At 39.2% G+C, this 17,984-nt stretch overlaps 1 protein-coding gene across 7 annotated transcripts in view; it reads left to right on the top strand.

Moving 5' to 3' along the window:
- Positions 1 to 17,984, top strand: part of PRKDC (protein kinase, DNA-activated, catalytic subunit) — a 243,636-nt gene that overhangs the window by 116,092 nt on the left and 109,560 nt on the right. For all 7 annotated transcript variants that reach the window (XM_032316858.1, XM_032316859.1, XM_032316857.1 and 4 more), the window contains 4 exons: positions 393 to 465; positions 1,722 to 1,870; positions 3,259 to 3,393; positions 3,571 to 3,690. In XM_032316858.1, coding sequence (XP_032172749.1) covers positions 393 to 465; positions 1,722 to 1,870; positions 3,259 to 3,393; positions 3,571 to 3,690 — 477 coding nt within the window. The remainder of the gene's footprint in view (positions 1 to 392; positions 466 to 1,721; positions 1,871 to 3,258; positions 3,394 to 3,570; positions 3,691 to 17,984) is intronic.

Genomic DNA, 17,984 nt, shown 5'->3' with positions numbered 1-17,984 from the left:
AAAATATGCGCTCACTTGCTATATGTTACTTCTGAACTTTACAATAGCACTGTAAGGTCTATGATATACCATAACTGTATAGGTGAGGAAACTGAGGCTTATAGATCAAGTACAGACTATTGGTAATCTGGGCATGTGGCTGTCAGAGCTTAGCCCGCACTGGGTCCCAGAACACAGAGGGGAGGCAGATGCCTCAGTGAGGTTCTCTGTGGGAAAAGCATTTCTTAAGGGTACTCACCTGTCTTTGTTTATGACTATTTTTTGGTGATTTGAAATTTGATAAAAGTCTTGTTTAAAGATTAATTTATTTTTTGCCAAATTGCTACTAAAATTGAAAGTGTGTGATCATGATTCTAAAAAGTTTTAAGTTTTGTGTTTGTTTTGCCTAATAGGTTCCTATGGAAAGAAAGAAAAAATACATTGATATTAGGAAAGAAGCCAGGGAAGCCACAAATGGGGATTCAGGTAGGATGTTTTCAAAATGATGAGAAAGTTTCTAATTTGTTATGTAACAAGTGGCATTTGTTATGTAAATAAAAATATTTTAAATATCCAAAAACATTGAAATTGAGTTTGAAAAGGTTTTAAGTCACAAATAGAATTGTATTTTTTTTTTTAAGATTTTATTTATTTATTTTGAGAGAGAGACAGTGAGAGAGAGCATGAACGAGGAGAAGGTCAGAGAGAGAAGCAGACTCCCCATGGAGCTGGGATCCCCATGCGGAACTCGATCCCGGGACTCCAGGATCATGACCTGAGCCGAAGGCAGTCGTCCAACCAACTGAGCCACCCAGGCGCCCCTAGAATTGTATTTTTTAAAAAATTCAATTAGCTAAAATTTAACTACATAGAAAGATCTCAGAATGACCAAAGAAGGCTGAGAAATCGTATGCTTTTTTAAAAAGTGGAAGATCAGTTCATAGTCATTCATTGGCATATGGATTATGTTTGTATTTTATTTAAATATATTCAGAAACCTATGTTAAAATGTAAGTCCCTTCCTGCCACTCCTGTGCTCCAAACCTCGCATCAGCTCCCACCTCCGTGAGGATAGAGCTACCTAAGGCCCCTGATCTGCGGACTGCCTCCCTGCCACTCTCCTTGCTTACTCTGCTCTAGCAGCACTGTTCCCCTGCCTATGCTTATAGGCATCAGGCTCACTTTGGCCACAGTGCATTTGCTGGTGATGTTTCCTGAGTCTAGAATAATCTTAGTCCCAGATACCAGTGTTTTGTTTAATACTAACCTTTGAAGGAAGTTCTCCCTGGCTTTGCTATTTAAAATAAACACGCTCTTGGTCTACATGCTCCTTGTTTTAGTATTTTGCTTAATTTTTCTTCATAGCTTTTTTTCCCTTAAGGATAAAATTTGAACAGTTTTATAAATTTCTTATATATGTGGATTATTTGTTTTTTAGTAGTTTTTTAGTAGTATCTTATGTGCAAGGTGTATCCCATCAAAATTTTAAATGCAAGGAGATTCTATTACTGTCTGTGTAATATATTTTCTGTCTGTGACAGTAGAGGATAATTGCTCAATAATAACAAAATTAAAGGTCTTTCCCCATTTCCTTTTGGTTTATTAATCTGGATAATCTGTGAGAATCATAGGATAGATAAAAGCCTTAGTAACAATGCCTTTTAATTTTAGTATCATTTGAGCTTAGAGAAATACATTTTTTTACCAGTTTGAATAAATGTATTTTTTCCTTTATATTTCAGGAGGCCCTCATTATCTATCTTCCTTGTCATATTTGGCAGACAGCAGCCTGAGTGAGGAAATGAGTCAATTTGATTTCTCAACTGGAGTTCAAAGCTATTCATACAGTTCCCAAGACCCTAAATCTACCCCTGGTCATTTTCTGAGACGGGTGATCACATTTTGAATATTAAAAAATATGTTGGCGTTTGTAAAGAAAGGGGGGCTTCATTGTTAGGGGAAGCCAGTTCTCTGTGGGTAGTCCGGCAATAGCCTTTGGAGAATTTTCCAGGATCTAAGGCCCAGCCTTCCATCCTATAAGCAATTGGATTTCATCAGTAGGATGAAAGGAGGAAAGAAGGCTCTCTCCCAAGGGCTGATTCACATTAGCCAGTCTCTGTGAAATTAGTGTTTCAAATCAGAACTGCATTTAAGGGTCTCCAGTGAGAAAGGTAACTCTCTTAGTTACCTCAGTTATCTTAGAGACTCAGGGGCCATACTGATGTGACTGTTGCATTGTCCTCTGAAGAAAATGAGGAAGTTCCTCAAATATTTGATGTTACAAACTGAGATAATTGAATGAATCTGTGTTCACAAATGATAGCTTAACCCCACGAACTGAGATAGGAAACGTCTACATAGACGCATATCTCTGCATTTTCAGAGGCACACACGTGTGTAAAACCATGAGCTCCACAGATATATCTGATTCCCTTCCAGGTTTCATTCAAGTTTTTCCCTTTCTGGTTCCTTTGACATGCACTGAGTCACCTCTTCTTTCCCTCAACCCCTCTGCTATCCTCTAAACACTGATTCTCTCCTGTGCTATCCTGGAGTGGGGCCTGATCTGTGCTGGGAAAGAATCCAGATAAATTGTTCCACTCTGTGTGTGTACAGTTTACTATACATGTATGTAAAACTTCAGTTCATTATTACACTTAAAAAAATGATTACCTTTGCTATAATTTCTAAGAATTTTAGGATCAACAATGGCTTAAAAGTTTTATTCTTTTACGGATTAAAATTTTAAGGCAAATTAAGGATTTTACACAGTTTTTCAGAGAAAAACTCATTTTTAGTTTACTAAGAAAAAAAATAGGTAAAAATTTATCTTATAGTTGTGTTTCAGTAGCTCCACTTTCTGCATAATGTGGCAACTAAGAATCATGGAAACTGTTGTTCTCAAGGTGTTCAGAGTTCTGGGGCCTCCCAAGACACAAACATTTGGAAAAGATCTTAGTGTCTGTACAAAGCAGCATGTGTCCACATGGATGCTATGAACTATGTATGACCCCAGAGGGAGTGAGCATGTATATAGAGATCAGAGGGAAAATATGTATCTAGAATGTAAGGAAGACATAAAGTCCTAGGTTTGTTTTTTGTTTTTTGTTTTTTTAAGTTGTTTAATAACAAAACCCAACAGATGTATTTGATATTATTATCAATTTGTCATTGTTACCTAAGTGTGTGTTTTATGATACTGCCTCAAAAGTCAGAATATCATATACACTAAAATTTTAGCAATGTACTCTGCATCATTAGATTCTTCCCTTTTCCTAGGAGCGTAAAGACCCCCTGGTCCAAGATGCTGTCCTAGAGTTAGAGATGGATGAACTCAATCAGCATGAATGTATGGCGACCATGACAACCCTGATTAAGCACATGCACAGAAATCAGATACTACTTAAAGAAGAGGTTTGTTTCTGCTAATCTTGAATTTAATACTGTTTATTGGTATCGTAGAACAAACACTTAATATCTAATGCCAAATTCTATATCTAATAAACATTTTTTTGTTTCTCATGTCATCTCATATTATCAAAATGTGAAGTTTCTTCTGCTTTTTAAGGTAATCTTGATGTATCATTTCAGGGCTCAGTGCCAAGAAATCTTCCTCCATGGATGAAATTTCTTCACGACAAACTAGGAAATCCATCGATATCATTAAATATTCGTCTCTTCTTAGCCAAGCTTGTTATTAATACGGAAGAAGTGAGTAATTTATTATTTACTTAAAAATTCTTTGCAATTAGTAGGATGGTGGAGGAATAAGGGGACACTATTTTCTTGTCCGTTGAATACAACTAGGTATCAAGTCATTCTGAACACCCAAGAAATCAGTAAGAGATCTGAGAAAACAAATGCTGCAGGTTTACCAGTATGAAAATGACACAGGCTCAATCAATTAAGTACCTGCTTTGGGCTCAGCTCATGATCCTGGGATGCTGGGATTGATTCCCTCATCAGGCTCCTTGCTCATTGCTCCAAGCTCCTTGCTTATGTTCACTCTCTTCCTCTCTCTCAAATAAATAAAATCCTTTAAAACAAAATGATCACACTTTGGAAGGTAGAAGGTGCAGAGACTTGAATCCAGTGTGATATAACTGAGGTAACAGCTGAGGGGTGAGAGCCTACTTAAAGAGGATACCACAAAATATAAGCAATGGAGTACAAAATCAAACTTTTGGAAGTCTCCTATAGTTGGGGATGTTCCTGGCGTAAAGATGCTCAGGTGACAAAGCAGGGCAGAATCCTGGGTGCGACAGTATGGCCCAGGATCCCTGGGGTCTCAAGAGCAGGTGGTGCTAGTGTGTGGCAGAGTTCCCAGGTGTAGGATCAGGGAAGCCAACTTAGTGAGTTTAGGTGCCAGCTTTCTGCTCTGTGTTGCCATAAATTGTGTAGCAGTAATGCAGCCACTTTTCTGGGAGGGGTCCAGCAAAAGGCAGAAATGTGGTGAGAGCCTCCCCCTTCCTTAGGAGGAACAACATGGGTCTGCCCCACAGGAGTCCCTAAAATTTAGAGTTTTAAAACTCAGTCATGTGCCTAAGATAAAAATGCATGGTCACAGGCCAGGTGACAGAGTTCTCTTGGAAACTGGGGAGATAAGACTGATTGATTGTTTTTCTGTGAGGGCTTACTGAAGAGTGGGGGACCTCACCTTATTCATCCTGCCCAGCAGAGCAGTCTGAAAGCCTTCAGGGAACAAAACAGTGTCACCTAGTGGAGTCAGAGCTGCTTACAACAAGTCCCCACCTCTGCTTATTGGAGGCAGTTTTTCCACTAAGGCAAATCCACCTGAGAATCAGTGCAACAAGCACCACTGCCCCGCCCCAGAAGACCAACAGAAACAACTTGCTCTCACCAAGGTTATTGATCATAGGGGGCTGTAAAGGTCCATCTCTTGGGATAGACACTATATCATTCTTTATATATATATTTTTTAATTTTTTAATTTTTTATAAACATATATTTTTATCCCCAGGGGTACAGGTCTGTGAATCACCAGGTTTACACATTTCACAGCACTCACCATAGCACATACCCTCTCCAATGTCCATAATCCCACCCCCTTCTCTCAACCCCCCTCCCCCCAGCAACCCTCAGTTTGTTTTGTGAGATTAAGAGTCACTTATGGTTTGTCTCCCTCCCAATCCCATCTTGTTTCATTTATTCTTCTCCTACCCCCTTAACCCCCCCATGTTGCATCACCACTTCCTCATATCAGGGAGATCATATAATAGTTGTCTTTCTCTAATTGACTTATTTTGCTAAGCATGATACCCTCTAGTTCCATCCATGTCGTCACAGATGGCAAGATTTCATTTCTTGAGACGGCTGCATGGTATTCCATTGTGTATATATACCACATCTTCTTGATCCATTCATCTGTTGATGGACATCTAGGTTCTTTCCATAGTTTGGCTATTGTAGACATTGCTGCTATAAACATTCGGGTGCATGTGCCCCTTTGGATCACTACGGTTGTATCTTTAGGGTAAATACCCAGTAGTGCAATTGCTGGGTCATAAGGTAGCTCTATTTTCAACTTTTTGAGGAATCTCCATTCTGTTTTCCAGAGTGGTTGCACCAGCTTGCATTCCCACCAACAATGTAGGAGGGATCCCCTCTCTCAGCATCCTCGCCAGCATCTGTCATTTCCTGACTTGTTCATTTTAGCCGTTCTGACTGGTGTGAGGTGGTCTCTCATTGTGGTTTTGATTTGTATTTCCCTGATGCCGAGTGATATGGAGCACTTTTTCATGCGTCTGTTGGCCATCTGGATGTCTTCTTTGCAGAAATGTCTGTTCATGTCTTCTGCCCATTTCTTGATTGGATTATTTGTTCTTTGGGTGTTGAGTTTGCTAAGTTCTTTATAGATTTTGGACACTAGCCCGTTATCTGATATGTCGTTTGCAAATATCTTCTCCTATTCTGTCAGTTGTCTTTTGGTTTTGTTAACTGTTTCCTTTGCTGTGCAAAAGCTTTTGATCTTGATAAAATCCCAATAGTTCATTTTTGCCCTCGCTTCCCTTACCTTTGGCGATGTTCCTAGGAAGAAGTTGCTGTGACTGAGGTCGAAGAGGTTGCTGCCTCTGTTCTCCTCAAGGATTTGGATGGATTCCTTTCTCACATTGAGGTCCTTCATCCACTTTGAGTCTATTTTCGTGTGTGGTGTAAGGAAATGGTCCAATTTCATTTTTCTGCATGTGGCTGTCCAATTTTCCCAACACCATTTATTGAAGAGGCTGTCTTTTGTCCATTGGACATTCTTTCCTGCTTTGTTGAAGCTTAGTTGACCATAGAGTTGAGGGTCTATTTCTGGGCTCTCTGTTCTGTTCCATTGATCTATGTGTCTGTTTTTGTGCCAGTACCATGCTGTCTTGATGATGACAGCTTTGTAATAGAGCTTGAAGTCCGGAATTGTGATGCCACCAACTTTGGCTTTCTTTTTCAATATTCCTTTGGCTATTCGAGGTCTTTTCTAGTTCCCTATAAATTTTAGGATTATTTGTTCCATTTCATTGAAGAAAATGGATGGTACTTTGATTGGAATTGCATTAAATGTATAGATTGCTTTAGGTAGCATAGACATTTCACAATATTTATTCTTCCAATCCAGGAGCATGGAACATTTTTCCATTTCTTTGTGTCTTCCTCAGTTTCTTTCATGAGTACTTTATAGTTTTCTGAGTACAGATTCTTAGCCTCTTTGGTTAGGTTTATTCCTAGGTATCTTATAGTTTTGGGTGCAATTGTAAATGGGATTGACTCCTTGATTTCTGTTTCTTTTGTCTTGTTGTTGGTGTAGAGAAATGCAACTGATTTCTGTGCATTGATTTTATATCCTGACACGTTACTGAATTCCTGTACAAGTTCTAGCAGTTTTGGAGTGGAGTCTTTTGGGTTTTCCACATATAGTATCATATCATCTGCGAAGAGTGATAGTTTGACTTCTTCTTTGCCGATTTGGATGCCTTTAATTTCCTTTTGTTGTCTGATTGCTGAGGCTAGGACTTCTAGTACGATGTTGAATAGCAGTGGTGATAATGGACATCCCTGCCGTATTCCTGACCTTAGCGGAAAAGCTTTCAGTTTTTCTCCATTGAGAATGATATTTGCGGTGGGTTTTTCATAGATGGCTTTGATGATATTGAGGTATGTGCCCTCTATCCCTGCACTTTGAAGAGTTTTAATGAGGAAGGGACACTGTACTTTGTCAAATGCTTTTTCCGCATCTATTGAGATTATCATATGGTTCTTGTTCTTTCTTTTATTAATGTGCTGTATCACATTAATTGATTTGCGGATGTTGAACCAACCTTGGAGCCCTGGAATAAATCCCACTTGGTTGTGGTGCATAATCCTTTTAATGTACTGTTGAATCCTATTGGCTAATATTTTGGTGAGAATTTTCGCATCTGTGTTCATCAAAGATATTGGTCTGTAGTTCTCTTTTTTGGTGGGATCCTTGTCTGGTTTTGGACAAGGATCCCACCAAAAAAGAGAACTACAGACCAATAACCTTAATGAACACCTTGATGCTGGCCTCATAAAATGAGTTTGGAAGTTTTCCTTCCATTTCTATTTTTTGGAACAGATTCAGGAGAATAGGAATTAGTTCCTCTTTAAATGTTTGGTAGAATTCCCCCGGGAAGCCATCTGGCCCAGGGCTTTTGTTTGTTTGGAAATTTTTGATGACTGTTTCAATCTCCTTACTGGTTATGGGTCTGTTCAGGCTTTCTATTTCTTCCTGGTTCAGTTGTGGTAGTTTATATGTCTCTAGAAATGCATCCATTTCTTCCAGATTGTCAAATTTGTTGGTGTAGAGTTGCTCATAGTATGTTCTCATAATTATCTGTATGTCTTTGGTGTTAGTTGTGATCTCTACCCTTTCATTTATGATTTTATTTATTTGGGTCCTTTCTCTTTTATTTTTGATAATTCTTTCAAAGAACCAGCTCCTAGTTTCATTGATTTCTATTGTTTTTTGGTTTCTATTTTATTGATTTCTGCTCTGATCTTTATGATTTCTCCTGCTGGGTTTAGGGTTTCTTTGGTGTTCTTTCTCCAGCTCCTTTAGGTGTAGGGTTAGGTTGTGTACTTGAGACCTTTCTTGTTTCTTGAGAAAGGCTTGTACCACTATATATTTTCCTCTCAGGACTGCCTTTGTTGTGTCCCACAGATTTTGAAGTGTTTTGTTTTCATTATCATTTGTTTCCATGAATTTTTTCAATTCTTCTTGAATTTCCTGGTTGACCCATTCATTCTTTAGGAGGATGCTGTTTAGTCTCCATGTATTTGGGTTCTTTCCACATTTCCTCTTGTGATTGCCTTCTAGCTTCAGAGCATTGTGGTCTGAAAATATTCAGGGAATGATCCCAATCTTTTGATACCGGTTGAGGCCTGATTTAGGACCGAGGATGTGATCTATTCTGGAGAATGTTTCATGTGCACTAGAGAAGAATGTGTATTCTGCTGCTTTGGGACGAAATGTTCTGAATATGTCTGTGATGTCCATCTCGTCCAGTGTGTCATTTAAGGCCTTTATTTCCTTGTTGATCTTTTGCTTGAATGATCTGTCCATTTCAGTGAGGGGAGTGTTAACGTCCCCTACTATTATTGTATTATTGTTGATGTGTTTCTTTGATTTTGTTATTAATTGGTTTATATAGTTAGCTGCTCCCACGTTAGGGGCATAGATATTTAAAATTGTTAGATCTTCTTGTTGGACAGACCCTTTGAGTATGATATAGTGTCCTTTCTCATCTCTTATTATAGTCTTTGGCTTAAAATCTAATTGATCTGATGTAAGGATTGCCACTCCTGCTTTCTTCTGATGTCCATTAGCATGGTAAATTCATTTCTACCCCCTCACTTTAAATCTGGAACTGTCTTCGGGTTTAAAATTAGTTTCTTGTAGGCAACATATAGATGGGTTTTGTTTTTTTATCCATTCTGATACCTTGTGTCTTTTGATTGGGGCATTTAGCCCATTAACATTCAAGGTAACTATTGAAAAATATGAATTTAGTGCCATTGTTTTGCCTGTAAAGTGACTGTTACTGTATTTTGTCTCTGTTCCTTTCTGATCTACTTTTAGGCTCTCTCTTTGCTTAGAGGACCCCTTTCAATATTTTCTGTAGAGCTGGTTTGGTGTTTGCAAATTCTTTCAGTTTTTTTTCGTCCTGGAAGCTTTTAATCTCTCCTTCTATTTTCAATGATAGCCTAGCTGGATATAGTATTCTTGGCTGCATGTTTTTCTTGTTTAGTGCTCTGAAAATATCATGCCAGCTCTTTCTGGCCTGCCAGGTCTCTGTGGATAAGTCAGCTGCCAATCTATTATTTTTACCATTGTATGTTACAGACTTCTTTTCCCAAGCTGCTTTCAGGATTTTCTCTTTGTCACTAAGATTTGTAAGTTTTACTATTAGGTGACAGGGTGTGGGCCAATTCTTACTGATTTTGAGGGGGGTTCTCTGCACCTCCTGGATTTTGATGCCTATTCCCTTTGCCATATTGGGGAAATTCTCTCCAATAATTCTCTCCAATATACCTTCTGCTCCCCTCTGTCTTCTTCTGGAATTCCAATTATTCTAAAGTTGTTTCGTCTTATGGTGTCACTTATCTCTCGAATTCTCCCCTTGTGGTCCAGTAGCTGTTTATCCCTCTTTTGCTCAGCTTCTTTATTCTCTGTCATTTGGTCTTCTATATCACTAATTCTTTCTTATACCTCATTTACCCTAGCAGTGAGAGCCTCCATTTTTTATTGCACTTCATTAATAGCTTTTTTGATTTCAACTTGGTTTGATTTTAGTTCTTTTTTTTTTTTTTTTTAATTTTTTATTTTTTATAAACATATGTTTTTATCCCCAGGGGTACAGGTCTGTGAATCACCAGGTTTACACACTTCACAGCACTCACCAAAGCACATACCCTCCCCAGTGTCCATAATCCCACCCCCTTCTCCCAAACCCCCTCCCCCCAGCAACCCTCAGTTTGTTTTGTGAGATTAAGAGTCACTTATGGTTTGTCTCCCTCCCAATCCATGGAAAGAACCTAGATGTCCATCAACAGATGAATGGATCAAGAAGATGTGGTATATATACACAATGGATTTTAGTTCTTTTATTTCTCCAGAAAGGGTTTTTATATCTCCCAAGAGGGTTTCCCTAATATCTTCCATGCCTTTTTCGAGCCTGGCTAGAACCTTGAGAATCGTTGTTCCAAACTCTAGATCTAACATATTAACAATGTCTATATTGATTAGGTCCCTCGCCTTAGGTACTGCCTCTTGTTCTTTTTTTTGAGGTGAATTTTTCTGCCTTGTCATTTTGTCTAGATAAGAGTATACGAAGGAGCAAGTAAAATACTAAAAGGGTGGCAACAACCCCAGGAAAAAATGCTTTAACCAAATCAGAAGAGATCCCAAATGGTGAGGGGGGAGAAAGGGGGTAAAAAGAGGTTCAGAAAGAAGAAAAAAAAAATGAAAAGAAGTTAAAAAAGAAAACGAATAAAGAAAAAAATATTAAAAAGAAAAAAATAAATATATTAGATAAACTAGTCAAAAGAGTGAAAAAAGAAAAGGGTAAAAAAATTTAGCAGAAGAAGAGGAAAAAAAATTGAAAAACAAGAAAAAATTAAACTGCCAGACTAAAGAATCATGGGGAGAATGCCAAGAGTTCCGTTTTTTGCCTTCTCTTCCTCTCGAATTCCGTGCTCTCCCTGGTATTGAAACTGCACTCTTTGGTAGTTGAACTTGGTCCTGGCTGGATTTCTTGTTGATCTCTGGGGGAGGGGCCTGTTGTAGTGATTCGCAAGTGTCTTTGCCCCAGGAGGAATTACACCGCCCTTACCAGGGGCCGGGCTCAGTAATCCTCTTGGTTTTGCTTTCGGGAGCTTTTGTCCCCTGAGCGCTTTCCGTAGAGTTCCGGAGGATGGGAATGAAAATGGCGGCCTCCCGATCTCCGGTCTGGAGGAGCCAAGAGCCCGGGGCCCGACTCAGTGCGCCCTCAGAGAACAGTGCCCAATTACTCCTGTCCGCCTGGGCTCCGGCGGCACTCCTAGCTCACCGAGGCTGTGACCGGTTCAAGGTAACCCCGTGCTGAGAGTTCACTCCTCGGCTCTCTGTCTCTGTAGCCGGCTTCCCTGTTCCAATACCTGTAAGCTCTGCAACGCTCAGACTCCCCCAGTCCTTCTGTGACCCTGCGGGACCTGAGGCCACGCTGACCTTGCATGGGCCTCACCCCGGTTAGCCTCTGGAGCGATGTCCCTCAGAGGAACAGACTTTTAAAAGTCCTGATTTTGTGCTCCGTTGCTCCGCCGCTTGCCAGGAGCTGGCCCCTCGCCCCGCGGTCTGTCTTCCCGCCGCTTTGGATTCACTTCTCTGCCAGTCCTACCTTTCAGAAAGTGGTTGATTTTCTGTTTCTAGAATTGCTGTTCTTCTTCTCTTCGATCTGCCATTGGATTTGTATGTGTTGCAATCTTTAGATAAGCTATCTAGCTGATCTCCTGCTAGCTGAAGTAGTCTCAGCCTGCTACTTCTCCGCCATCTTGACTCCTCAACCTCTTTATATTTTTATTCATTAGTCTTTTGGTATTCCTTTTTGTTGTTTTCTTATTTTTCCAAACCTTTTCTTACTCTTTTAAATTTAAATTTAACTTTAAATTTTTTTCTACATATATACTTTATATATATATTATTTTCTTTAATTGTATTTTATTTTATAATTAAAATATTATCTTTCTTTCTTCCTTCCTTCCTTTCTTTCTATTTCTTTTGGATCAAGTTTCTTTTAACAAGACCAAAACACAGCCAGGATCTACTTTTATGTTTTGTTTAGTTTTTTTTTTTGTTGGTTTTTTTGTATTTTCTGTTGTCGTTATTACTGTTGTTTTTCCTCCTTCTTTTTTTTTTTTTTTTTTTTTTTTTCTGGACAAAATAAGACAGAGAAATTCACCACCAAAGAAAGAACAGAAGGTAGTACTCACTGCCAGGAATTTAATCAATATGGATATAACCAAGATGTCTGAACTATAATTTAAAACAATGATTTAAAGATACTAGCTGGGCTTGAAGTAAGTATTAAAGACACTAGATAATCTTTTATTATAGAGATAAAAGAACTTAAATCTAGTCAGGTCAAAATTAAAAATGCTGTAACCAAGATGCATTTCCAAATGGAGGCTAAAAAGCAAAGATGGTTAAAGCAGAACAGTGAATCAGTGATACAGAAGATAAAACAATAGAAGGTAAGGAAACTGAAAAGAGGGAATGAAACCTATTGATAAAGAAGGTAGTCTGAGGAAGCTCAGTGATTCCATAAAGCAAAATAATATCCGTATTATAGGAGTCCCAGAAGATGAGTGGGAAAAGGGGGCAGAAGATATATTTTTTTAATTTTTTATTTTTTTATAAACATATATTTTTATCCCCAGGGGTACAGGTCTGTGAATCACCAGGTTTACACACTTCACAGCACTCACCAAAGCACATAGCCTCCCCAATGTCCATAATCCCACCCCCTACCCCCAACCCCCCTACCCCCAGCAACCCTCAGTTTGTTTTGTGAGATTAAGAGTCACTTATGGTTTGTCTTCCTCCCAATTCCATTTTGTTTCATTGATTCTTGGGCAGAAGATATTTTTGAATGACTTACACCTGAGGACTTTCCTACTCTGGAGTAGGAAATAGGCCTTCTAGCACAGAGAACTCCCCCTTAAAATTAACAAAAATAGGTCAACATCCTAACATATTATACTGACATTTACAAATTACAAAGAGAAAGAGAAAATTGGGCATCTGGGCGGCTCAGTCTGTTAAGTGTCTACCTTCGACTCAGATTATGATCCCAGGGTCCTGGGCTTGGGCCCTGAGCAGGGAGTCTGCTTCTCCATCTCCCTCTGCCTCTCCCTCCACTGGTTCTTGCTATTGCTCATTTGCTTGCTCTGTCTTTCTCAAATAAATAAATAAAACCTTAAGGTTTAAGGACCAGCTTGGGACAAGAGGTCCTTAACCTACAAATGTGGAGGTATAAGGCTGGTAACAGACCAGCCCACAGAAACCCGGTAGGCCAAGAAGCACTGCCATGATATATTCAGTGTGCTAAATGTGAAAAATATGCAGCATGCTAGATGAAAAATAAAAATAGGAAAAATAAAATACACTCATAGTTAGGAAAGACCTAACTATGAGTCAGTTATCCATCAAAATGCTGGAGGAAAACACAGACAGCAGCTGCTTTGGCCTTGACCACAGCACCATGGACAGCCACATGCAGTCAAGAATACTTTATCCTGCAACCCTGTCATTCAGAATAGAAGGAGAGATAAAGACCTTCCATGACAAACAAAAACTAAAGGAATTTGTGAACACTGTACCAGCTCTGAAAGAAATATTAAAGGGGATTCTTTGAGTGAAGAGAGAGCCCAGAAGTGACAAATATCAGAAAGGAACAGAGTCAGTGTATAGGAATGTGACTTTATGGTAATACTGTGGCTCTGAATTCATATCTTTCAAGAATTATTCTGAATGTAAATGGACTAAATGCTCTAATTAAAAGACATAGGTTATCAGAATGGATAAGAAAAACAAGACCCATTGATATGCTGTCTACTGGAGACTCATTTTTAGATCCAAAGACACCCATAGATTGAAAGTGAGGGGGTAAAGCACCATTTATCATGCCAGTAGACATCAAAAAGAAACTGAAGTAGCCATCCTTATATCAGGCAAACTAGATTTTAAACCAAAGATTAATAGGAAATAAAGGATACTATCTCATAATAAAAGGGTCTTTCCAACAGGAAGATTTAACAATTATAAATATTTATGCCCCTAACTTGGAAGTAGCCAATATATAAAACAATAACAAAATTAAGGAAACTCTGTAATAGTACAATAATAGTAGGAGACTTATAACAATGAACAGATTTTCTAAGCAGAAGACCAACAAGGAAACAAAGGCTTTGAATGACATACTGGACCAGGTGGACATAACATATATCCAGAGCATTTCATTCTAAAGAAACAGAATACACATTCTTCTTGAGTGTACATGGAACATTCTCCATAATAGGTTACACACTATCACAAATCAGGTCTCAACTGCTACAAAAAGATTTGAGATAATAACATGCATATTTTTAGGCCACAATTCCATAAAACTTGCAGTGAACCACAAGAAAAACATCAGAAGGACCACAAATACAGAGAAGTTAAAGAACATCTTACTAAAGAATGAATGGGCCAACCAGGAAATCAAAGAAGACTGTAAAAACATACAAGGAAGCAAATGAAAATGGAACACAACAGTTAACTTCTGGGATGCTGCCAAGGCGGTCCTAAAAAAGAAATATGTAGCAATACAGGTGTTCCTCATGAAACAAGAAAGGTCGCAAATGCACAACCTAAACTTACACCTAAAGAAACTGGGAAAATTACAGCAAATAAAGCCTAGATCCAGCAGAAGAGGAGAAATAATAAAGATTAGAGCAGAAATCAATGATCCAGAAAAACAAAAAACACCAGTAGAACAGATGAATGAAACTAGGAGCTGATTGAAAGAATTAATTAGACCGATAAAACCCTAGCCAGAGCTTACCAAAAAGAAGAGAGAAGACTCAAATCAGTAAAATCATGAATGAAAGGGGAGAGATCATGATCAACACTAGTGAGATGCCTAGGAGTAAGCCTAACCAAAGAGATAAAGAATCTATACTCTAAAAACTACAGAACACTCACAAAACAAATTGAGGCAGACACAAAGAAATGGGACAACATTCCATGTTCATGGATAGGAAGAACAAATGTTTTTAAAATGTCAGTGCTATCCAGAGCAATCTATACATTCAGTACAATCTCTACTAAAATACATTCTTGCATTTTTCACAGAGCTGGAACAATCCTAAATTTTGTATGGAACCACAGAACACCCCATGCAGCCAAAGGAATGTTGAAAAAGAAAAGTAAAGCTGGAGGCATCACAATTCCAAACTTCAAGCTGTATTACAGAGCTGTAACCATCAAGACATTATGGTACAGGCACCAAAAAAACAGACCCATAGATTAGTTAAACAGAACAGAGAACCTAGAAATGGACCCTCAACCCTATGGTCAGCTACTCTTTGACAAAGTAGGAAAGAGTATTTGAAGAAAAAAGGATTGTCTCAACAATGGTTTGGGAAAATTGAGCAGCCACATGCAGAAGAATTAAACTGGACCAATTTCTTATACCATTCACAAAAATAAAGTCAAATGGATGAAAGACTTAACTATGAGTCAGTTATCCATCAAAATGCTGGAGGAAAACACAGGCAGCAACCTCTTTGGCCTTGGCCACAGCACCTTTTTGCTAAACACATCTCCAAAGGCCAGGGAAACAAAAACAACAATTAACTATTGGGACTTCAAGATAAAAAGCTTTTGTACAGCAAAGTAAACAGTCAGCAATGAAAGGCACTTACCAAATGCGAGAAGATATTCACAGAAAATAGATAAAGGGCTAATACCCAAAATCTGTAAAGAACTTTCAATCTAAACACCCTCAAAACAAAATGTCCAGTCAAGGAATGAGCAGAAGACATGAACAGACATTTCTCCAAAGAACATGTACAAATGGCCAACAGATACGTGAAAAAAAAAAAAATGCAACAACAGATGTTACCTAGGATGCCTAGCAAGAACCCTCTTACACTGTTGATGAGAATGCAAACTGGTGTAGACAGTTTTCTCAAAAAGTTAAAAATAGAACTACCCTATGACTGAGGAATTGCACTAGTAGGTATTTATCTAAAGGACACAAACATAGTGATTTTGATGAAGTCCCAGAACCTAAGTCAGGTTCGGTGGGGTGAGGAGGTTCGGAGCCGACGACTAAAGAAAGAATTCTTAAGACGTCATTGGTGCAAAATGGTGGTTTATTAAAGCACGGGGACAGGGCCCGTGGGCAGGCAGAGATGCAGCCGCCCCGGGTTGTTTGGGTAGGTGAGGACAAAGGGGTGTTCAGAAGGGCTATTGGGGCAAAGAATACTATCAGGATATTGAAGTCTTAGTTGTTATCGAGTAAAGACAATTGGAAGTCTGGTGGAATGTTCCATTCCTGCTATCAAGCATCCTTGTTAATAAGATTTAGGTTTAGAAGAAATTTAACTTTATTTACTTTTCCTTCTACCTCCGCCTCCTTCCATTTCTCATGGAGGGGAGGGTGACATTAGGGCTATTGATAAGGTAACTTCTTTGTTCTAAATCTCAAGGACATTTGCAAACCAAAGGAGACTCCTACCTTGCAGGACTGTGATCTCTGCAAGATAACCATTTGTTCTTCTTTTAGGGCAGTCAGGGGTGCCTGTGGAATGCTACACATATGGAGGGGAGCGGATGAAAGGGGGGGGATGCAAGGCGCCAGCTTTTGCTTTGTCTTCAGCCAGCCTCTTGCTCCCTCATCATTCCCCCCTGAACAATTTTGACCCTTAAATCTTTAAGGTGGTTGAAGGTGGAAGGTCTCATCTTCTGTAACTTCTTCGTGCTGAATAGGGGCGTAGAGCTGTCCCTACCTGCTCGGGTCAATATTGATCAGGGTAGGAACGTATAGGGGAGTTACGAAAGGTAGAGGCAGCTGAATCCAGCGCTGACAGTGAAGAGGCGTCCTCGCGCGCAACAAGGATCGTCTGTCGTGGTGAAGTCATTGTAGCAATGGAGTCTTGGCACCAAGTAGAGAAACATGGAATAAAGCAACATATTAAAGTTAATAAGGCGATAAGAATGAGAAGCCCGAAAAGGAGATTTGGCCATAGTCCTCCTTCAAACCAGGAACTTAACCATTCACTGAGAGAGAGAGAAGGATCTTGTAGGGCCTTAATCTGGGTATTCATGTCTTTTATTAGTCCTGTTACATTTTTGTGATAGTCTGGAATGTACACACAACATTCTGTCTTGATAATTGCACATGTGCCACCCTGTGCTGCTGTCAGGACATCTAAGGCCATCCTATTCTGTAGGACTGCCTTGCGTATTTGTGACACTTCGGTATTAAGTAGGGAGATGCTGTTCAGTGAGTCATTGAGTGCCTTTGTAGTATATTTATTAAGGGCTTCTACATGCCACATGACATCCTCTAGTCCTGCAGATGGAACAAAAATGGATGCTAAGTGATCATACCTTTTAAAAACAGATCGTGTCCATCTTTGTTTCAAGTTGGGGAGATTAGCTGGGGTTGCAGTGGTTTTAGTAATGCGCCCATGAATCCAGGCAAATCCTAAAGTACAGCGACCTATCCACCCTGGAGGAAGCTAGGGTCACAGGTTGGTTCCACATATCCAGTGGGTTCCATTTGGAGCTGGCCATCTGATGCCAGGTCGCCTTGCCCAGTCAGTAGCAAACCAGTCAGTAGCCTGGAGTACTATTACTTGGGAACACATTTCTAGTGATAGCCATCCCAGATATCGTGTGTTCTTTGCCCAAGTATCACTCGTATGATTTCTTTGTTCCTAGCATAAAACTGCATTTTGAGTGAGCTGTCCAATGGGTGTGGGTATGAAACACAAATATGCATCCTAGATTTGATATACACCATCCTTAGTATAGCGATAAGGAGGGTTTCGTAACTTAGGCCCATATTTGATTGGGGAGTTATGGCTTGATAGCAATCCCCTTTCCTTCCAAATAGCTCCATGGGCATGTAGTACCAGGAAAGCATATTTGGAGTCAGTATAAATGTTAATTCTTAGGCTCTGGCAATTGCAAAGTGCTAGTGAGCACTATAGCATACCTAGCTGTTCTTATTTTTTCTATGAAAACTATTGTCATCAGAAAACCAACTGTCAGTCGTATTTTTAACAGGGGCATCTTAAATCTGGACAAATAGAGTAAGCAAGATCAATAACCTCTTTTGCTCTATAGAGAAAGAAGTACAGGTTAGGTTCAGGCATACAGGTAACTAGGTTTAAAGTTTGACAAGTTTTAAGTATTATTTCTGGCATATCTGTTAGTGTAGCCCAGTATTTAATAA

This window comes from Mustela erminea, chromosome 16 (assembly GCF_009829155.1).
Source record: "Mustela erminea isolate mMusErm1 chromosome 16, mMusErm1.Pri, whole genome shotgun sequence".
NCBI classification, from domain to species: domain Eukaryota; kingdom Metazoa; phylum Chordata; class Mammalia; order Carnivora; family Mustelidae; genus Mustela; species Mustela erminea.
The sequence above is the reverse complement of the archived record's forward strand: the minus strand, read 5'-3'. Positions and strand labels throughout refer to the sequence as shown.